Source organism: Alosa alosa, chromosome 17, assembly GCF_017589495.1.
Source record: "Alosa alosa isolate M-15738 ecotype Scorff River chromosome 17, AALO_Geno_1.1, whole genome shotgun sequence".
Taxonomy (NCBI): Eukaryota; Metazoa; Chordata; class Actinopteri; order Clupeiformes; family Clupeidae; genus Alosa; species Alosa alosa.
Window position 1 is genome coordinate 22,689,420 of NC_063205.1, and position 23,683 is coordinate 22,713,102.

Here is a 23,683-nt window from a genome sequence, read left to right on the forward strand (position 1 = left end):
ACCGGGCCTATGTCTGCCTCGAAAATATAATTGAAGTCACGATCATTGTGGTTTGCCATTCGCAGTGAAAGAACTGTTATCCTACCCTTGAGATCTAAGCAACCATGGCACCTTTGCGGACAGCATGAAAAGCTTGCACCCACCAATGGAAAGAAATGACCCAGCGTAAACCTCTGATATAAACCTAACAATCGTATAAAAATAGTCACCATATACTTGCTTAATAGATACATTCGGATCAGAAAGCGGGCTATATGTCTTTTTGTTTGTCTGTTTCTCTATTTATTCTAATTTTCTTCGACTTTCCTAAAGTTCCAGTCAAAGACCATTAGTCTCATTTTAGGCAGGCTTCATTTCTAAAGCAACACACTCCATCAACTGGATTGATTTTTTGGACCAGGTGACCGGTTAGTGGAGCAATAGTTTACATTATCAGAAACGTGGCAGTTGATGGATTGCGTATTGACTAACACACGTGTCGCAACGACGGCAGCTGTTTCTACACCGGCCAAGGTAGCCTATCTCCGGCGAAGAAATCAGTAGTCACAGAAATACTAGGTTGCTTCATCAAATTCAGCTTATCCTGATTCAGGCGACTTTTAGGGAACAGCTATCCGCACAGACGAATTGCCAAAGGCCAATATCCGATTAGTCAATATGTCCTTTTCTCTTTGTCAGTTTGATTCTTGCATTAAAATGCAATTTCTTTATTGTGATAGCCTATAGGATAGTACTTATAGTAATTGACCTATAGTAATTCGTTCCTTTGGCCGAAACCCACACACAAAAAAACCAACAAAAAAACAAACAGAACCACTCAATGCCCTACTTGTATGCAGCAGAGCTTAGCTATTGACAGTAGGCTATCTTATTCTTGGAAGTGTCTAAAAACAAAACGTGCCGTGGGAAGACAGGCACGTTTGACAATTTATCATAACAGCGTCTGCGCTGCCGCGAGTGGGACAGAGCGCATTAACCCTTAAAGGAGTACCGTCACAGCGGTGTGACGGGAATGTTGAGAAACGAACGTTCTAAAGAATATCTGGGTTCATTGAATTCAACATAGAATTTTAGAACCTTCAATTGTTGCGGAACTTAGAACGTTCAAAAACCTACACCATTACAACGCTGCTCCAAACAAAAGCCAGGGGTCTCCCTCTCTGACCGAAGCAGGAGGTGACGTCAGCATCTCGCGTATCTGCTCGGTTTATTGTTGGTCTGGAAAACACGAAAATGGGAAAGTGGAAGCTGCGGCGGCTGTCGTCTTGTCTCAACTTGACTACAACTTTTCGAAGATAACTTTCCCAACAGAACGCCATCTGCACGTCTTTTGAGTCACATTTGGTTGGCTCTAGGGTGAAGTTATGTCGCTTGACGGGGATTAACTTACTGCCTTTCTCTCTTTCGTTTGTCCTTCCTCGGTTTGGATGTTTTTCGCACTGTGTTATCGAAGAAGAAGTGCCCTTGTCCTTTGTTTGTCTAAGGGAGAGTTTTAATCAAGAGACATGGACATGTACGGATATAACGGCATTTTCCTCGTGAGAAGACTTTTACGAAGCAAGATGCTCGTGGTGACAAACATGAGCGACATAACGCAGGCAACGCCGCGCGGCTGCGATAACGGCTCTTTAATGGATGGCTTCGGAGTTCTGATCCAAGGGCTTCTCGCCGTTGTAGCTTTCAGCACTCTAATGTGTAAGTGAGAAAGCTCACAGGGAACCTATCCCTATATTAGACAACTCTTTATTGCATAATTGTTACATTGCTCCGTTATTATTAATACTTTAGGCCTACTGCATTCGTTGTTTTGCGATCAGCCTGTTGGAATGTTAAGTGTCTCAGCTGACTATTGTAGCTCTTCCTATAGGTCGGCCGGCCCGTTAACACGTGGCTGTTGTTTTGTAGCCTGCTTGGATGCATTTTGATCCTTTAGGATAAGTGTCATTGTTGATTGTACTATGCTTCATTTCAAAAGTTCGTCATTATTTGTTTTGGGGGATTCCAGTGCACAATATTACAAAATGGAAACAGAGCCCCAGTCTTTAGTGTGTAGAGGCTGCATACAACCCAGTCTGTGAGCCTTTTGTCTACATTTAAGTCTGAAACAATGCGGTGCAAAATGCATGAATCCAACTGTCACTGGTCCAATTCCAATGCGTAATATTACCAAATAGAAACCAGTTTGTTTGAGTTGATCATAACAAACCTATTACCAAAACAATGCATTAGCCTACAAACTGCGTAAGTCCAATTCTCGCTGGACAACATCCACTGCACTGTGCATTCAGTGGTTGCTTGGAAGCAGTGAAGGATTGACTTGAGTTGTATGTGTGTGTCTGTTTGTTTGTGTCTAAGGAGGAGAATAGGTTTTGGGCAACTTGCAGAATTCATTTCAATGTGTTTTAGGCCTTAGGAGCTGGCTGTGTTTGTGTGGTCAGTCAGTCCGCACTGAAATATGGTATCATGTCAATCAGCGGAGTCGTGTGCTGAAGACTTTGGTGGATTTATGCCATGCAGGCGCTGGCTGTTGGCACTGCTGCTAGGTGTGTGTATGTGTGTGTGTGTGTGTGTGTGTGTTTTAGTGAAGGTGTGTCACAGGACCTCTGTCGTATCTGAACCCCACCCCCACTTTTCACCACCCCTGGACAGCAGTACAGCAGTAAGGCCTTTTTTTCCTGTCACATGCCCCCCAGGGGGTATTATGGGATTGTAAACCCCGGACTGTATTTGAGCACCGATGCCAGATATGCTCTGAAACAGAAACACTTTTGTTGACACGTTTTTGCCCATGTCCTCTATCAAGATGTGACTCACAAAGATAGGGAGAGATTGAGAGATAGAAGTTTAGAGAGTAAGAGAAGAACCTCAAAAGAGACGGTGTACTGCGAGGAACAGCAGAAGGACAGAGAGAGAACGAAAGAAAGGAAGGGAGGGAGGGAGGGAGGAGGAGTGGAAACATATCTGCATTGTGTGGTGAATGTATATCTTCTGTGTTACTGTATGACTCAGAGATGACTAGAAGAATAGTATGTTGAAAATACAATGGTGTGTGTGTGTGTGTGAGAGAGAGAGAGAGAGAGAGAGACTGGTTAACTTTTCTTTTCCATGACAACCTCATTAACTTGGTTACTTATTACCATGTTAGCCAGTGAGACATCTGACTTGTCAGTTATTACTTCAGCCAGTGCATGGGGTGGAGCCAAGGAGCTGTCAATCAATATGACCTCACAGAGTGGAGGGAAGGAGCCTCTTTTCTCCTTTCTGTTGGATCTCATGTTGTATGATGTTATTTGGTTTAGAAGAGTCCAGACAGTTGGCTGTGAGAGTCTTCTGGCCAGTGGGGTTGATATTATCTCGCTACAGCTTGTGGTTGGGTGTTGTGGTTATTTATTTATTTATTTATTTATTTTATATTTTGCTGTTTCAGCAGGTCTCATGTTTGCACTTGCACTGGACCATATGACCCAGTTACAAACCCCCACTGCCCCCTCTCTCTCTCTCTCTCTCACACTCACACTCACACACACACACACACGAGAGAACAAAGGGGTGAAAAAAATGTGTGTTTTGACAGTTAATCAAACCATTTAGCAGCTGTCACTGAACTCACAGTGGACACTAATCATTGCTAAATGTGATTAACCTTATGTTAATTTCCCTGTGTGTCAATTTCTTTATTGATGCCTGCATGACTTGAATAGATAAGGCAAATCAAAGGTGGTCTTTGGCACTTAATTGATACACACACAGTACTTCGTTAGAATAGAAGAATCTAGAAGGAAGTGTGTCTGCAGAATAGTTCAGTTCAGTTTAGATAACTTTATTATTCCCCGAGGGGCAATTCGGTTTACAGCCAACGCATCCATTAAGGGTTAAAAGGTAAAAAGTGCATTAGCATACAATGTATAAAATGTATACAATGTTAAGAATAATAAATAGACAAATAGGTAAGTAGGTACTGCAGCAGTCATACATCACCTGTGTACAGCTACACACAGACACACACATGCACACACACACTTCACTTGCCAGTGACGGAAAAGAGCAGCGGGGTGCAAGAACCAGTATTGTTGTAGTTATGTGTATTCTTTTAAAAGTCTTATACTGTATGATGTTCATTTAACAGTCTCATAGCAGAGGGAATGAATGAGTTGGCATAGCGGTTCGTTTTTCGGATTGGCACATGGCACCGCCGACCTGACTGCATGATAACCAATCCATTACTGAATAGTCAAGCATTGCATTGCATCATTGATTGCTTGATTATGTGTTGGCCATGTATGTCTTAGGGATGGGCTATATTGTATTGTTATCGATATACCAGTAGAATTCCTTCCCATAATTAGAATTTTGTCATATTGCGATATTAATGATACAGGTGATGACGTGTTTATATGTGCTGCAAGATGGGCAGCTCATATGTCGAATGAGAACAAAAGATGACTGAATGCAGAGTTCAAACTGTAGTCAAGGAAGCAGAGGTCATTGCCGACACAGGTCAGGATCAAGTTTTACTGCTTTGTGTTCGCACGGCTCTCAAGGCCGGTAGCTGGCGTGACTCGTGGGTGAGAACTGTGGTGAAGAGTTCTATTATCATTTAGTTGTCTTGTCTACTTCGTTGCAAAGAGAAGTGGTGAAACAGGACCTGAAAAGGATGGAGGGATGGTGAGGAAGGAGGGAGGGAGGGTAAAAGAATGAGAGAGAATGAAAAAGTAGGCCTACTGTTTTTACAAACTGTTCTGTGATACCCTTGCACAGTCACTCAGCGCCGTCATTTGCATTACAGAAAAGATGTGATGCGTGTAGGGAGAGAGATACTGGTCATGAAGGAGGAGAAAAGTAGAGTACAATAGAGAGACTAGAGTGAACAGGCAAGAGAGGGAGCGGGGGAGAGCGAGAAACGAGAGAGCGACAAAGAGAGAGAGGGAGAGAAAACACCCTTTATGGTCACACTCAGCACAAATATTTGTATTTTGCAAAAGTCACTTCCTGTCAGAGAGCGGCCGGAGCGGTGTGTGATAGAATTCACTTCCTCGTTGTTGTTCGCACGTCTTCCTATTATTCGTTCGCTCGCTCACAGAAACACACCCCTCTGCTCTACAACTGCCAACGCCGACACTACAGGGGCCTACCGAAGCCTCGTTACCATTTAACTCAACTCATCAGCATTTTACATTTATTCATTCAGCAGAAACCTTTAATGAGAAATAATATTCAAACTACAATGCAGAGGACACCTTAGGCAGCAATTAATACTGCATCAATTAATCAACGCTATTACCAGAGGATGAGACTGCAGAAGGTTTAGTCAAAGTGTAGTCGAAAGAGAAAGTGGTAGAAGAAGGAGGTAGAGGAGAGCAAAGAAAGGAATCAATTCAATTCAATTCCATTTAATTCAGTTGGAATTTCATTTCATTTATTTATTGTGCCTGTAACAGTTGAAATGGTCTCTATGCTTTGCAGAGCCAGAGTATGAACTAGGGCTACAATATGTGATGTCACTGAGCATATCCTGGTCATCACTGAGGACTGACCGTTAACCCTTAAAGGTGTACCGTCACACCAGTGTGATGGGAATGTTGGAAAATTAACGTTCTAAAGAATATCTGGGTTCATTGAATTCAACATAGAATTTTAGAACCTTCAATTGTTGCGAAACGGAATCTTCTGTTAGAATGTTGAAAAACCCACACCTCCCTGGACCCAGACTCCAAGAAACGATTTTAAATATCCGCACCATCATCCTCTAGTTATCTTGCACTGTATGCAAATGTACTGTTGCTCTAAGGTCTCATTATTGCACTGTTAGCTTTAATGTCAGCCCTCAGCTGAGAGTGGCGTTGGATAAAAGCTTCAGCTAAATTAATGTAAATGTCATGGATGTATGGTTAGAATCCCTCCCCATCAGAAGAATTTGTTCTGCTTCCTGATCACCATTCAGTTCAGTTCAGCTGGATTTCATTTATTCATTTGAGAACAGTCTCAGTCCATGTACTCTCTCTGTCTTGCTGCCTCTCACACACTCGGTGTGTTCTCTCTCTGTCTCTCTCTCTCTCTCTCTCTCTCACACACCACACACACACACACACACTTGCACACCTCCATGCCTCCATGCATATCGCACATGTGAGTACATACACACACACACACACACACACACACACACACACACACACACACACACACACACACACACACACCTCTGTTCAGGTGCTCTTCTAGCAGGTCTAGACTCTGTCCCATTTCTCCATAGTTGATTGCTTGAGAGTGTGTTTGAAGGAGAAGGGTGCTGCCTGGTTTTGACGTCAAAAAATTGAAATGTATTCATAGCCATGGTGCAATTCAAAATGTAGAGTGAAAAGATAATGTATTTAATTTCATCATCATCCTAAATTTAAAATGTTAAAATGTGGTCTTTTTCCGAAATGGAAAATGGGAAGCAGAAGCTTACAATACCCAGTTGTGAATTGCAAGGGATTTGAGATATATTTGCGGTTTACCCTTTACATCATGCTTTTAGAATAGTGTCATTATTGTGATTACAAAAATCCCCATGACCACAATGGTTGCTGATGGGTTAACCATCATCACATGATTGACCCTTCCTCTCTGGGAAGGGCTGTTGCATAAACCATCCTTTGCTGAGGAACTCACTCAACATAGGCAGCAGTGCAATCCATGTCAACAAATTAGGTGCTAAAATGTGTGAAATTATAAAATAGTGAGTATGTCCGACTTTAATTACACCTAAACATATGTCATATGCATAATTATGTTACCTTAGGTAATGAAAAATTCTCAGTATGTCTAACAAATTACTAGCATTTTCCTGCATACTTGTTAGTACAGAAATGTCCTATAGATCAGTATGTCGGCTAGATATTAATAGATGTTATGAAGTTATTTTCAGACAAGTAGAGCTACTGACACTTTTTTTTTTTTTTTTTTTTAAAGAAAACAAACAGGAGGAAGTGGTTTGCAGGGAGGTTCACACTGTAAATGAATGGCAAGACTAACTCCATGTGACAGAAATGTTCTAAAGAATATCCTGTTTCATTGAAGTTAACATGGAATTTTAGAATCTTGAATTGTTGCAGAATGGAATCTTCTGTTAGAATGTTCAAAAACTCACACCCTTAAAACAACAGATCTTTAATGCAAACTGCAGACAAAAGAGTACCAATGCACCATTTTCCTTATTCCACCTCCCTGCATGTGATGCCACATAGTTAATAAACATAACCGTAACCAACCTTTATATGCCATTATAAAAGAAAGATAGTGAAGCATACTGTAGATAAGTCAACACATGACAATCAATAAACATAACCGCTGCTGCAGTTGTAATTCCTACCTAAGGTCTCCTCTGCACTGTTGTGTGAATGTTATTCAGTACAGTACAAATTCTGTAAGTTGTTTGGGATAAAAGCGTCTGCTAAATGACTACATGTAAATGTAAGTGGACGGTGGTAGTGTAGAGGCTAAGGAGCTGGGCTAGCATGCAGTAGTAGCGTAGTGGCTAAGGAGCTGGGCTAGCATGCAGTAGTAGTGTAGTGGCTAAGGAGCTGGGCTAGCATGCAGTAGTAGTATAGTGGTTAAGGAGCTGGGCTAGCATGCAGTAGTAGCGTAGTGGCTAAGGAGCTGGGCTAGCATGCAGTAGCGTAGTGGCTAAGGAGCTGGGCTAGCATGCAGTAGTAGTGTAGTGGTTAAGGAGCTGGGCTAGCATGCAGTAGTAGTGTAGTGGCTAAGGAGCTGGACTAGCATGCGGTAGCCAGAACAAGTTGTGGGTTCAATTCCTGGCTGTCCCTGCTGTGCCCTAGAGCAAGGCACTGTACCCGAAGGAGCTCCCGGGAGACTGACCGCCGTTGGACCACCATCTTTTTATATTTAACTTGTCATGAATATTAAGAAAAGTTAATAAAAATGATATATGGAGTATAACTGAACAAATGAAAAAGATTTTAGACCAATAGTGGCAAAATATTGGGCAATTTGTCTGCAACCCACCAGCGGACTGCCAGAGAACCGATGAGCAAAATGGCAGCGGACCGCCAGCTATGTCCCTAGTGGACAGACAGTGGTCCGCCAGCCTCTTGCTATCTGGGTCATTGTCTTATATCATAAACCACACAAACGTACTGTTAGCATTTACTATGACATTAATGTGTATATATTTGTGTGTGTGTGTCTTTACAGTGAAGAGGTTTCGTGAGCCTATTGGGGTGCGAAGACCGTGGAAGATTTGGTGAGAACTCTTTCCCTGCATTCTAGGAATTAAAGAACTAAAGAGAAAGCCCCCCATCCCACCACACACACACCACACACACACTCACCACACACACACACACACACACACACCCCACACACCTTGATCAGCTTGGCAAACTGATGCCTTTTAGGAAAGATCCTAATGAGGCTGTTGTCTGCGTTTAAAGAGAGCTCAGGTTGTCTGTGTTTAAAGAGTGGATGTGCAGTATGTAAGGTTCCACATAAAGCACTACAAGGCAAGGATTAAAGAACTACAAAGTGCTCTAGAATCTTTCCTACGGGGGTTCATTGCTTTGGTTGTATTTTAAAGTATATTATTATTAGGTTATTATTTTTATAAATAATGAATTATTATTAAATTATTATTAGAAATAATTATGACCGCCAGCCTTGGCAAAAGCGCCCGATCATATAGGTTTAGTCAGATTTTTTTTTTTTTTTTTTTTTTTTTTTCTTTTTCGCATGTCCAAATTTCCGTCAAAAGGATTCCCGGACACTGAAAGACCGGGGTACCACGAAACTTGGTGGGCATGTAACCCCACATGGATAGCATGGAACCATCGTTTTTCGTTTTGATCTGTAGCCCCCCCGCTCGAATGGACCCCCCGAAAGGAGGGTAGGGCAGACACCGTTTTCTGTGAATATCTCGAGAACCGTAGGGTTTAGAAGGACCATTTTTTGTATGTTGATCTCAAGGGGCCATGTCAACCCATTCCATAACCACTCATTTCATGTATAAGCCACCTAGTTAAACACAAAAAGTAAAAATGAGGTGTTGTAATCGCAGGTATCTGTGACCTAACATAGTCAAAACTGCACGAAATTTGAAGTGTAGGATCATTATGACACCCTCTGAATGCGGTTCACGGGAATTCCGTTTATGGGGGCCACACAATAAATTAATTTGTTACTATACACCAACTGGCCTGTAGGTGGCGGAGACAGTTTTCTGTGAATATCTCGAAACCGTGGGGCCTAGGAGGTCCACCTTTTTTGTATGTTGGTCTTAAGGGGCATGTCAACCCATCCCATTACCACTTATTTCATGTATAAGCCACCTAGTTAAAAATTAAAAAGCAAAAAAATTAGGTGTTTTCATCACAATATCTCTGGCTGACATGGTCAAAACTGCACGAAATTGAAAGTGTAGGATCATTATGACACCTTCCAAATGCATGCCAAGTTTTGTGAACTTTCGTTCATGGGGGGCCTTACGATAAAATAATTTATGTGTACATTTAGTGACCGTACACCAACAAGGATTCCTGGGACACTGAAAGACCGGGGTACACGAAACTTAGTGGGCATGTAACCCCACATGGATAGCATGGAACCATCGTTTTTCGTTTTGATCTGTAGCCCCCCCCGCTGGACTGGACCCCCCGAAAGGAGGGTAGGGCAGACACAGTTTTCTGTGAATATCTTGAGAACCGTAGGGCCTAGGATGACCAATGTTTTCCGTATGTTTGCCTCCAGGGGTCATGTTAACCCATTCCATGTGCACACATGTGCATAAACAGATACACACGCACACACATACATTCACAGTAATCATACGTATGACACATACTCACAGAGTAGACATATGTACTCATGCATGCACATGCACAAACACACATACGCAGACAAGCACGCACACACACACACACACACACACCCACACACATAAACATAAATGTGTGCACGCACACATGCACACAATTCAAGAATTTCTCAGAATTATGAACAGGCAAGATGGGGGTGGGGTTGTATAAAATCAATTTTACATGTGAAATCTATAAACTAATCATGTTTTGGTACTTGTTGTCTAGCAGATACCAGTGAGAACTGAGTGTGGATAATGCAATTTAGTGAGACCGTTAGAATCATATAGGCCTTTCAGCGTGATTTTATTTTTGTGGAAAAAATGTGCTGGACTGGGCGGCGGTCATATTTTGTACCGCTCTGCGGTACATCTAGTAATTAAATACAAATAGTATTATATAGTCACTGACAAAAGTATTGGCACCAATGTTGGTTTTTAAGCAAAATGCACACACTTTTGAAGTTTTTTGTTTTGAGAAAACAAACCAGGACCATTTCAATAGCTCAACATAGTGTTAATTTCGTCAGACGAGACGAGAGGAAATATGTTAGTCAACAACCTTTTTTTTCATGACTAAGACGAGACGATGACGAGACAGCAGTAATGTCCTGAAACAGTGACTAAGACTATCTTAAGATGCATTATTGTTGACGAAAAAAGACGAGACTAAAATGTTTTGCATGAAATAAAAACTAAGATAAAATCTCTCTTCATTTTCGTCTACAAAATGAGAAGACAGAATATCTAGCTGTTACGTTTTCAAAATATTCCGAATGAGTTCATACGCAACAGCTTTCCTGTAGGCTAGTCTACGTGCTGTTGCTGCAACCCTGTGGCTGCAACACGAAACTACATGGAACAAGAACACTGGAGATTTCTGCCAGAGTTAGCAAGCTAACTACCTAAGCTGTATGCCACAATGCTACATACCCAGAAGTTGAAGCTTCTCTCATACAAATTAACATCCCCCAGAATGTCCATACGAAAAATGTTCATCATGTAATGTCAACTATTTAACTAGTTAGACTGATGATGCAAAGTTTGCTAACAAGTAAGCTAATATGGAAAGTTCGCTAGCAAGTTAGCTATGGCTAAGATGGAGAGTCTGTTTGGGGAATGTGTTGTGTTTGAAGCATATCGCCATCTAGCGAGGAGGAGTAAAACATTAATACTTTGGTCTCGACAGTGTTTCTCAAACTTTTTTTTCAGTTTCAGGACCACTTAACTAACCCTAGCTAAAAAAAAAAAAAAAAAAAAAGATTATACCTTCTTCAACAGTAGCCTATAATTAGTCTACACTATAGGCCTACTCACTGAACCACTTTGGTTATTGTGTGGATTCATACTGTATTTAAACTGGCATATCTTACATAGACAGTGTTGCAGAACTGTTTTTACATACAAGTTGGTTCAATATTGCAAACAACTCATCTATATTATATTTAACCACGTCTGCTCGCGGACCACTTGGGATAGCTTGCGGACCACCAGTGATTCCCGGACCACACTTTGAGAAACACTGGTCTACGAATATGACAGTGGTCCATTCAAATCTTTTACATCTATGGTCAAATCCCAGCCGAGCTATAACTGTAGCTCGACTTACCTGTGCATGTAAACATACTGACTGACAAAAAATCAGAATGAGTAATTATAACAGACGAGAAGCCCTGTGGACACACAATATTGTTGGAAAATTGAGATGTGTGAAACACTATTTGACTCAAATGGTAATCAGAAATAATTTGTTATAAAAAAAAGACTAAAATGTGTTGACTAAAACTGACTAAGACTAAGATACCTTTAGTTTTCTTTTGACTAAAACTAGACTAAAATGACGAGACTTTTAGTCGACTAAAACTTGACTAACAAAAATTATATTTGAATGACTAAATATGACAAAGACTAAAAAAGACATTTCGTCACAAGACTAAGACTAGGACTAAATTAAAAATAGGTGACAAAATTAACACTAGCTCAACACAACTGAAACAACAATTGGTTTCCCCAAATTCAACACAAAATATCACCAAAATTAACTGCCAAACCTATTGCATTTCTTCTTCTTCATTTCCTTGCACACACACTCTTTTGCACGTGTGCACACACACACACACACACACACACACACACACACACCAGCATTTCCCAACATTTCTTGTTCTTGATTTCCTTGTTCTCCAGGTTTTACGACACCTCCAAGCAGGCCATCGGAGCTCTCTTCATCCACTTTGCCAACATTTTCCTGTCCACTTTGACCAAAGCCGACGCTTGCTCTCTGTGAGTCCAGCATTCTTATTGGCTCTGCCTCTAACATGCACCTGTCAATCAGCTTCCCCAGCCAATCGTGTGCTCCTATGTTGTCAGGTACCTCATGAACTTCATCCTGGATGCCACTCTGGGGATGCTGGTGATCTGGATGGGGGTGAAGGTGGTGTCTCGCATCGTGGAGCATAAACAGTGCACCTTATTGACCTTTGGAGAATATGGTACGCATCCATTTCTCTCAGTGCGTGTGTGTGTGTGTCTTTGTGTGCGTGTGTCTGTGATGTTTTTAGTCTTTTTACCATCAGGGAAAATGGGATGTCTGTCTGTCTCTTCCCCTTTGGAAGAAGATTGCGGGCCTATGTCTGCACCCCTGTTTATACAGCAGTTGGGTCCCATCAAACGTTTTATTAGTGTCTGATTGGATGAGAGCCGTTCCAGAGTGCGGATATTCCCACTTGGACTCTTTATCATTCCGACATGAAGGTTCCATTCATTTAAAACATTTGTAAGTGTGTAAATTGGCACAAATAAATTACAGATCTGAAAAGAAAAGATGTTATTGTAAAGGATAAAGTGCTCTTAGGGTAGTAAAATAACAATGTTAACTTTTCCCAGCATCTTCACTTTTTTATTAATTTCTTCCAAAACTTGGTGTAAACACTTATTCCGTATTGCTTGAATGACCGAATATATAGCCTACAGTAGGCTATACAGTAGTCTTCTCTGTGACATTGAGAAGTGGTGTTTTAAGTGACCAAAACAAACAAACCCGTACGGGAACAGAGTGAAAAACAACAAAGCAAACAGACTGAAATTATTAAGTCATGAGTTCCACATGAGTCACCCATGAGCTGTGAGTGGCCGGCAGACTGTTCAGTCCCTGTTGAGGTGTCTGTATAGCCCAACTGATAAACAAGCCAGTAGCAACACCAAGGTCACGCGGTGGAGCTCCAGTTTGTTTTCAAGTGGGCTGCATGTTTACCTTCCCAGCATCTCTTAAGCAAGAGCAGTGCAGTGCACAAAAATAGTGGAAAAACACTGTAACAGTGTGCACGGCACCGTTTCCCCACAAGGGGTGCTGTTTCAGATGAGGACAGGGCTTCCCGGGAATAGACCCTGTAAAAAAGTACTAAGTTTAGTAAAATGTAAAAAAAAGTCAAATGTTGTTTTGAATAATTGCTGTGTGAAAAACATTTTATTGCTGTTTTGTTAAATGTTAGTTTAGGCTTTCAGCGTATTTGAGAAGGTATTCTGTTTGTCCAGAACTGCACAGTGCTGTCATGGTATTGAAGGAGAACCACTTCCCCATTCCCACCACAAGAGGCACTAACCTCTGTAAAGTCCTGCGGTCTGCTCGCCTCTGAGTCTTTACACAGCTGTCGCAGGACTGGACACAGTAATAGCACCCAAAAACATTGTGTGTGTGTGTGTGTGTGTGTGTGTTTGATTTTCCTGAAGAAGGCTGTACGTTTGCGCCATGATTCATATGTTGCGCTCAAAAATCAACCTTTTTGCAGGCTGGTGCCTCGTTAGGGGGATTCCGACAACATTGTTGTTGCAGTTTTCTGCATATGACCAATAAATAATAGAATTGAAGGGGATTGCTCACACAGTTGTCATTTCTGTGGATTAAGTACATTATAATCAGCCGTTCTGGGGGTCAGGGCCCTAAGCAGATGTGTGCATGCCCCCCCGGTTGTGACGGCCCTGCGACCAATCATGATGCTAACTGGCTGAAGCTAAACCCTCTAAATCCCGACCAACCTGGTGTGAACAGGCATGATGCACTTCCTCATCCACACCACTAGGGGCTGCTGTGGCTCTAACTATGAACTGTAAAGGAGCCCTGCTGCTGTGTGCGCTGTGCTCATGGCTGAGTGTCTCAGTTACCCGGCCAAGAGCCCCAGCTGCATCAGCACAGGGGAAAATAACCCCATAACTACCCCGCCAACGTCTGAGTGGGAAACTCGACGCAGCTGCCGGAGCAACAAAACGTGTGTGCGTGTGCGCATGACTGCATATTTAGAGACACTGTTTACGACCGTCACAACAGCACTGCAGGTCTCTGTTTATGCTTTTGTAATGGCATACCACTACTGAAGTGTCAGGTTCCGTCTGTGTCTCCAATTCTCCAACTTCACAACGAATTAACGGATTAAGTTAACGGATTCTGTTTGTCTCCTTTCTCTCTCTCTCTCTCTCTGTCTCTCTATCTCTCTCTGTCTCTCTGTCTGTCAAAGTCGAGTTGAAATTCAAAGAGCTTTATTGGCATGACTGTAAAGTTTATATTATCAATATTGCCAAAGCAATATGATATATTCCATCCTCTCTCTCTCTCTCTCTCTCTCTCTCTCTCTCTCTCTCTCTCTCTCTCTCTCTCTCTCTCTCCCTCTCTCTCTCTCTCTCTCTCTCTCTCTCTCTCTCTCTCTCTCTCTCTCTGCCTATGGAGTATGTGTACCTTAACCTCATGTGATTGGTTAAACAAAGTTCTATCTCTGTTTCCTCAGCTTCTCCTACTCTCTCTCTCTCTCTCTCTCCTCTCCTCTCTCTCTATCTGTCTCTCCCACCCTCCATCTGTCTCCTTCATCTCTCTCTCTCTCTTCATCTATCTCTCTCTCTCTTCATCTCTCTCTCTCTCTTCATCTATCTCTCTCTCTCTCTCTCTCTCTCTCTGTGAGTCATGGAGTTGAATGTTTGCCTTTGTGTCTCTGGGAACTGTGTCACATGAAGACCCCTGTGTGGTCCCCGGAGGATGGGGCTGATCACGTTCTCTTCTCCTCTCGCTTTTCTTTCTTTCTTTCTTTCTTTCTTTCTTTCTTTCTTTCCTTTTTTATCCCCCCCCAATGGGGGTACTGACTTAACTAAGAGCCACTTTTAGTTCAGATGTTTGGATGCTTAACCTGGTATTGACACAATGGTGTGTGTGTGTGACCGAGTGTATGACCGTGTATAGACCCTTTCAACAATAAAAACAAAAACAATGCTTGAACGTTCTATTTGGGCCCCAATCTACTTCCTCTGCATTAAGATAACATATGGAATGTTAAAAAGGAAGTCTTGTGGGGCCAACTATGATGCTGATAATGGAAAGGGTCCATATGTACGTGTCTACATGTAGAGTGTGTGTTTTGAAAGAGAAAAAAAGATGTGTGTGTGTTGATGAGAGACTTGGAGCACTAATAATGCACTTTGACCGAGACGGTCAGTCTAGACCAGAACAAATGAAAGGCAGTGTGTGTGTGTGTGTGTGTGTGTGTGTCTGTGTCTGTGTCTGTGTCTGTGTGTCTGTATGTATATGGCTGTATGTATACATGTAAGAGGAAAAACACAGAATGAAGAAACGGCTGCATTACTCCTGCCTCGTATAACAGGGAGAGAAACCACTGCTGTCTATGTGGTGTCATTTGACGTAAATGGTAGCCTATGTTATGGCTAAACATGCAGATTCAATAATGTGACAATTTTCTCTTCTCTCCTCTCTCATTTCTCTGTATTCCCTTCTTTCCTTCTCTCTTCTGTCTTTTATCTTCTCTTTCATCTCTTTCCTTTATCATTCCTTCAATCCTCTGATCTCTTCTCTCTGTACTGCACTCTTTCATTCATCCACCATTCTCCCTCTCTCTTGTCCCCTTTCTTACCTGCATCATCTTAACATTTCCCTCTCTCTCTCTCTCTCTCTCTCTCTCTCATCCCGCCCTCTCTCTCGCTCTCTGCCTTTCTCTCTCTCTCTCTCATCCCTCCCTCTCTCTCTCCCGTCCTCACTCATCCCTCCATCTCCTTCACCCCTCCTTTACATCCCTCCCAGGTGACCCTCCGAGGGCGAGTGCATGGTGGGGCCAGTGTGCAATCTACCTGCTCATCATGATCCTGGAGAAGGGTGTGGTCACCCTCGTCCTCCTCATCCCTGGCTGGACAAACGTGAGTACCCACAATGCACCTCAATCGCCTCCAAATGTTTGATGGTAGCAGAGCTGAGCAGTATGTACGTTGGGTAAAAACCTCCCTTCCGGCGATTTTAAGAGACATGCTAGTGGAAGAGCTAGCAGCCTGGGCTTTTAGCTCCATTTCTAGCACGCTGGACTTCTGACTTCCAAGTCGCGGGTTCAAGTCCGCGCAAGTATAGGGCTGAGCCGAGCGGTAAACACAATGCAGGCGACAAATGCACCTCTCCAGGAAGTGATGTCCCCAAGAATGTTCCCTCTTCTTGTGCTGTCACGAACACCCAGAGAAGAGTAAAGGGCCGTGCACACCAGGAACGATAACTGTAACGATTAATGTAACCATAACTATAACCATAACCATAACCATAACGATAACTATAAGCATAACGATAAAAGCGTCCACACTGACCAACGATAAGCAAAGTCTCTCCTTGTGTTATTGAATGTGATGGCTAAAATGTGAAGGGTTCGGATTGGCTGTTAGCTTTTTATCGTTCTCAAAATCGCTTTGAAAGTGATCCCCAACGATATCGTTCTTCATGTCGCTATCGTTATAGTTTATGTGTGAACGTCGTCATTCATTTTAACGAAAATGATATTTTCTTTTCTAGTTATCGTTATATGTATTATTCTTGGTGTAAACGGCCCTTAAGTAAGGGATAATGTATAGATCGCCGGTCATTATCGGAAAATAAGTCCCGACAGGGCGAACAGGACTCCAACCCTCCAGCGTAGGGGTCTTGTTTCGTCCTGAAGGGACTTATGTAGCACTTTCTGATAATGACAGATGTTCTATACAATATCCCGCTTATTACACGGCTACTTGCCAAAATGCAAACATAAACTCCACATAATGGCTCTTTATATTTATTTGTTTGGTCGTGGCTTTTGTCTCTCTATATCTATTTGTTAATGTTTAGTCGTGGCTTTTGCTGAGAAACAAATAGTTTGCAACTGAAGTTCATGCTGAACTTGAATCAAACATTCTTTAGAACACAGCTGATCAACCGTCTGCTTTCACTTTTGAATGAAGTTCCATTGCAAGAATGGACCGAACTCCTTGCGGTCAGAGTTATATCAAAGACGAGATGTCAGGGAGAAGTTGAGGCAGGAGAGTAAATGACAGGAGGATGAGAAGAAGGGATGATGACAAAAGGAGGAGAGAAGGAATTAGAGGGAAGATGGAGGACAAATCACTTACTGTAACAGGCGTGGGAACAGGAGAGATTGTGTGTGTGTGTGTGTGTGTGTGTGTGTGTGTGTGTGTGTGCGGGTGAAGTTGTATACAGTTTCTCTTTTATTGCAGTTCAGTGCCGGATCTCATACACGCAAGCATCACATACACGCACACACACACACACTCAGTCTCCACCTCTCCTGTGGGAAGCAGAGAGAGGTTTTGCTTCCTCTCTGTTGGAGAGTTGGGAAGTCTCCCATCCCACACACACACACACACACACACACGCTGATCACAAGATTATCCGGTAATCATAGTGTGTGAGCAGCAGTGACATGATCATGTCAGACAGATATAAAGATGCCACAACACATGCACTGTAGTGCTCATCATTGGAAGCTGCCAGTCATTGACGAGCCCCAAGTATTGATCATGTTTGTGGAAGTGTGTGATTGTTCTTGGAGAGAAGGCAAGGTGATATTGTGTGTTTAATCTACTGTTGTCTGTTTTACGTCTTCTTGCCATAACATTTTCAAGCTGTCTTTTGTTTTGATTCTAACTTTCTCTTTTACTCTGTAACTGTGTGTGTGTGTGTGTGTGTGTGTTCAGTTGCAGGCGGTGCTGTTGAACTACATCCCAAATCCACAGGTGGAGCTGGTCCTGGTTATGCTCATCGTTCCCTTCATAGTCAATGTGAGTCTCAGCCCAGCCCCTCTCCTTTTCTTCTCTCTCTCTCCTCTCTGTCTCTCTCTTCCCTTCATAGTCAGTGTGAGTCTCAGCCCCTCTCCTTTTCTTCTCTCTCTCTCCTCTCTGTCTCTCTCTTCCCTTCATAGTCAGTGTGAGTCTCAGCCTCTCTCCTTTTCTTCTCTCTCTCCTCTCTGTCTCTCTCTTCCCTTCATAGTCAGTGTGAGTCTCAGCCTCTCTCCTTTTCTTCTCTCTCTCCTCTCTGCCTTTCTCTCTCCCTTTTTCTCTTCTTCACTCCTTCACTCTTCACTCTCTTCTCAGCCTCTCTCTCTGCCCCAGCCCCCCTCCACGCTGACTCTCTGTGCCCCCCCCCCCCCACACACACACACACACGTGGTGCAAATCTAGGCTAGAGAGTAACACACACACACACACACACACACACACACACACACACACACACACGCACACATGCACAAACAAGTGGTGCAAATCTGGGCTAGAGAGTAACACACACACACACACACACACACACACACACACACACGTACACACATGTGGTGGTGTCTGGGTGAGCATGCATGGTGTCTGGGTGAGCATGCATGGTGTCTGGTGAGCATGCATGGTGTCCTGAGTGAGCGTGCAGGGTGTCTGGTGAGCATGCATGGTGTCTGATATGCATGGTGTCATGATCTTTAGTGTACTACTGGGTCTGATGTCTGTATGTGCTGTCTTGGGTTCTAGGCGGTTCTGTTCTGTATATGACTACTGGGTCTGATGTCTGTATGTGCTGTCTCGGGTTATGAGCTCTTCTGTCCTGTATGTGACATCTTGTGTTCTAGAATGTAGAATGTTCTCTATCTGTGGAATGTTCTGCGGGTGTGTTTGTTGTCCCTGATGTTCTGGAATGTTCTCTGGTGTCCCCAGTCCCTGATGTTCTGGGTGGTCGACAGTCTGATGATGAGGAAGTACAAGACCATGACCGCCATCGAGGGGCCATCCGACAGTGTCAAGCAGGTGAAGGAGTTGCCGTCGGTTACCAGCGAAGAGGCCCAGGTGAGGAGTGCACAGCAGGATTGTGACAAGCTGGGTTTGCACCCAGCTCATTCACACACACACACACACATACACACACACACAAGCTGGGTTTGCATCCAACTCATTCACAAATTATGTGAATGCAAGTTTGTTTATCTCTTGTATAAATCAGAAATGACACCCTCAGGTGTGGTATCAAAACGTAAGGTTGTCAAGTCAACTTAAACAGAAGCACATAATTTAATTTAATTGCAACAAATCTGAACAATATAGACAATAGGAATGATTTGCGCTTGTCATAAACAATGCATGGAATGCACATGTCAGATTTAATTTCTCTCTTTTCTCTCTCAAAAGATGTCTTTTGTCATCTTTTACGCTAAACTGTATGGTTTCATGTTGTGTGTGTGTGTGTGTGTGATTTCATGTCGTGTGTAGCGTGGTGCAGTCGATCATGTGTAGTGTCCCACGGATGGGAAGTGGAAACTGTGGCCCTGTTTATGGGCTGGATTTGGAGCTGGTAATGGCTTGTGAGTGGAGAGCGTTTGTTAGCATTAATCAGATACCGTGGCACAGCCTCACCCAGCTTTCCCATCAGACTCTGCCAACCCGGTCCCGTGGGACACACACACACACACGCATACCAACACACACTAACACACACACAACTTCATATTTATGTGAGAAGATCCAGGCATGGTGTATGCACAGTGGCCAGGTGTTTCCTGCACCACACCTGTCGTGTCGTCCATTTCCATGCATACAACAGGATGTGTGTGTGTGTGTGTGTGTGTTTGTACTTTCTGTATCTGAGCACCACTGTGGTGTTGGTCCAGGAAAGATTGAGTCAGGGACTTTCTCCACAACCTCCTAGCCCACCCCCCAAGTACACACACACACACACACAGATACTCACAGACACACACACACACACACACACACACACATCAGACACACACAGACACACACAGCCTTCTGTCTCCACATCCAGAGACTTCCCATAGTGAGATTGCCCCATGTGAATCTATTATAAGTGGTGTAATGTTCTCCCCACTGCTTGTTCCTGTATAGTATCCCAGATCCAGAGGAATACAGCCCAGAGTGTGACGATGTTTAGATTTCATTAGCTCTGCCTCACTAGCTAAGCCAATGGACATCTCTCTTAGATTATTATTACCACATAATTCTGTTTTTCCTTCTGTGTGCTAACGGAATATTGTGTTGTTCTGTGTGTGTGTGTGTGGGAGGGAAAGAGTGACAGAAACAGGGAATTTCACGCATCACAAACATTTTAGTGTGAAATTAAATGGGCTGCGAAGGCTGCAGAAGAAAGCCCTGTAGAAAACAGCGTGAGCACTACTCCCACAATATGTGTGTGTGTCATGAATGTGTGTGTGTGTCTGCATGGACACAGACACACACACACACATGTGTCCATACATGTGTGTGTGTGTGTCTGTGTCCATGCATGTGTGTGTGTGTCTGTGTCTGTGTCTGTGTCTGTGTCCATGCATGTGTGTGTGTGTGTGTATGTCCATGCATGTTTATTAATATCACTGTGTGTGTGTGTGTGTGCATTCTCACTACTACAACAGTCATCTCTCTCTCATATAGACAGTGACACAGAACACAGAGTAGATCTCTCTCTCTCTCTCTCTCTCTCCATATTCCCATTAAACCCCCTCTCCCTCTCTTCCTCACTCTCTCCATATTTCTTTCTATCATTTATTTGTTCCTTTGTTCCTCTCCTCCCCCATCCCTGGTCCCGTGCCAAACCTCCACAAATCATCCATTGATCTGTGAAGAGAAGTGACATTTGAAACATGCCTGCAACGTGATGTTGTGGAAGAATGGGAGGACAACAGGGTGATGATTGGGTATTCCAACTACTGTGTGTGTGTCTGTGTTGTGTTTCCCTGTGGTTGTGTGTGTGTGTGTGTGTGTGGTTGTGTGTGTCTATGTTGTGTTTCCCTGTGTGTGTCTGTGTGTCTATATTGTGTTTCTGTGTGTGTGTGTGCGTGTGTAACTTGACTGATGGTAAAGTGTTGCTCCACTCCGTCGCCCTCATAATTGGTTTTAATGCAGCCACTGTCTACTTGCATACAGCAGACTCAGTGTAGCCATAAACCAAGAGGTGACCGAGTCATTTTTTTTTCTCTCTCTCTCTCTCTCCATCACTCTATCCCTCTTTCTCTTTCTCCCTTACTGTCAGCACGGTTCTCTTTCAGCTGGGCTACACCGGGGGCTCAACCAAGTGTTGTGGTATTCTGAAAACTAACCTTCCCTCACTGCCTCTTTCCCTCCCTCTCTCTTCTTCTCCCTCTCTCTTCTTCTCCCTCTCTCTCTCTCTCTCTCTCTCTCTCTCTCTCTCTCTCTCTCCCTCTCCCTCCCTCTCTCTCTCCCCCTCTCCAGGTGTTGCTGGGCGACGATACGGAACTCTACTCCGACGACGACAGCGATGATGGCTGCTATACTCCTTCTGATAGAAGACTCATGCCCAGCTGGGTAGAGGTCTAGACCTGCCAGAAACACACATAGACAAACACACACACATACTTGCAAAGACACATATTTTATTGCAGCCCAGAAATTCATAGAGGACACACACATATGCTTTCTGGTGCTATAATTTTTATACATATCAAGGTCATGATGTGCAAAACGTGTGTGTGTGTGTGTGTGTGTGTGTGTGTGTGTGTGTGTGTGTGTGTGTGTGTGTGTGTGTGTGTGTGTGTGTGTGCGTGCGCGTTAATTAAAGTAATGGACTTGTGGGATCGTCTGATTCATGTAGACCCTGTGTGGTCGGGGTGTTTTGATATCATGGTGCACTGAAATGCAAGAAGTCTGCGCTTTCTAACGTTTGTCATAATTACGAACAAAAGTGCTTTTTATCTTCCACAGATGAATAACACACACACACACACACACATACACTTGCACCATCTGTAAACACTCAATTAACAATCTGAGTGAATGTCTCATATATGTAAATGTTAGATTTTTGTATTCTGCTTTCTGCTCTAAATCAATGCACACACTCGTGTGTGTGTGTGTGTGTGTGTGTGTGTGTGTCTACTATATGCAAATACAGTAAGTGAGATACCTAAACGGGACCAAGTTATCGTGTACCAAATTAGGATTGAATATTATCACTGTTTGATGGGATTACGATCACTATGAGACTGGTCATTTTTGTATGTGTACATAATATGCACTGTTTATTCCTGGGCTGCATTTTTATACTCCGATGACAATATCCACTTGACGTCCCGCTATGGGAAGAGACTTCTAGACAAACCTGATTGGACCTGTGTATGTGTGAATCGCTGCTATCAGACCACTGTCCAGATAGAGGGCTGGTGGATGAAGCCCTTCTGACGAGCATTGAGCTCTTGCTGCATTTGACCGGTCATCCTCACAGGCATTGGAGGAACTCTTTTACCATTCCTGTTTTTAACCTCAAATCAGTTAAGCATTTTAGAACATTCACACAATTCTTGACTTCTAAGTCAAAATCTAGAATGTTGAGACATGTACAAGTTCTAGAACAATGATGACCAACTGCTGCACCGAGATATATCCTCAGTCTATCATAATATTTATATTATAAACATTGTCATTGTAATCTTTGAGGTGTGGTCATGGCGATGCTTCATTTTACTGGGTTTGGGAAAGCCATAACTGTCACAAATGGTCCAGAGTATACTGTTGAACCACCATGAAGGATGCTTCAAAACACCGTTTATACATTTCAGCGGGATGTTTTCAATCAATATCATGCCTCTTATGAACGTTAATCTAGTGTTTTTGATGACCCGTATTGTTGATGTTTTTTTTTTAATAGAAAATGTTAAATTAATTTTGATGTAATTTTTCCTTTCGAGGGGCCAAATTGTACATCGACTTGTTTACTCTCACCAAAAAATTGTGTCTCAGCGTGTTGATGCTGCGTTTATCAAGTTAGTTATTAATTTTGGTGAATTGTGTGTTTTGGAAAACTGTTGATAGATGATGTGAACATGTTTGTTGAGGGAAAATGTATCCGTCCTGGAGTCAAGAGTGTATGTGGGGAGATTTTATTTACCAGTGTTCACTCTTTATACTATAAATAAAAACTTTGATTACAGAACACAAGATGGACATATCTGGGTTTTTTTCCATAGAAAAGCACACAATCAGGAGCTCTTGTTTGGGACACAATGTGACTCCGATCAGTCACATTCTGGCACTCTTGAACATCACACAAACTCCATGGGGTCAGCTTAGACACACACACACACACACACACACACACACAGAGAGACACAGACGCACATTTATAATCATAATTGGAGACAACAAAACTTTACTGAAATACTGGTATCCTATGATGCCTCTATTTAAACAGTCTTACCCACAGGCTCCTCTGCCTTTTGTGTGATCTCGTTCATCAGACTGGCTACTGTTGACCCTTCTTACTTTGATAATTGTTTTTCTTTATTAGCTCGTCTCGTACAGTTAGCCTAAAGGGCTCCGGGACTCTTCTAAGTGGCCTCCGCTGCTCGGATCAAACGCTTTGTCCAGAATTACCATAGGCTAGGAAACTCCAGTGGTTCCTCTGAACGGGTTCTAGTACTGATGTTCTTCGTACGGCACATTTATGGTCAACCTTAAATACGGATACAGACGGAACCTTCTATCCGCACTCCGTGTTCATCTCGTCCATAAGTTGCACATTTTCTG

The 23,683-nt window shown here is 42.9% G+C and overlaps 1 protein-coding gene across 1 annotated transcript; it reads left to right on the forward strand.

Annotated features, from left to right (window-relative positions):
• Positions 1–1,113: 1,113 nt before the first annotated feature.
• tmem110l (transmembrane protein 110, like) lies at positions 1,114–23,092 on the forward strand. The gene is made up of 8 exons (XM_048268063.1): positions 1,114–1,695; positions 8,197–8,245; positions 12,038–12,133; positions 12,221–12,342; positions 15,927–16,039; positions 17,849–17,932; positions 18,851–18,979; positions 21,374–23,092. The coding sequence occupies exons 1-8, from the start codon at positions 1,506–1,508 to the stop codon at positions 21,476–21,478; spliced, it is 888 nt and encodes a 295-aa protein (XP_048124020.1). The 5' UTR covers positions 1,114–1,505; the 3' UTR covers positions 21,479–23,092.
• Positions 23,093–23,683: the final 591 nt, after the last annotated feature.

Excerpts from the sequence above, each read along its gene's own strand:
- tmem110l (XM_048268063.1), top strand. The coding sequence starts at position 1,506 with ATGGACATGTACGGATATAACGGCATTTTCCTCGTGAGAAGACTTTTA. Across the intron at positions 12,343-15,926 it reads ATTGACCTTTGGAGAATATG|GTGACCCTCCGAGGGCGAGT; the intron begins GTACGCATCCAT and ends CATCCCTCCCAG. Across the intron at positions 17,933-18,850 it reads TCGTTCCCTTCATAGTCAAT|TCCCTGATGTTCTGGGTGGT; the intron begins GTGAGTCTCAGC and ends TGGTGTCCCCAG.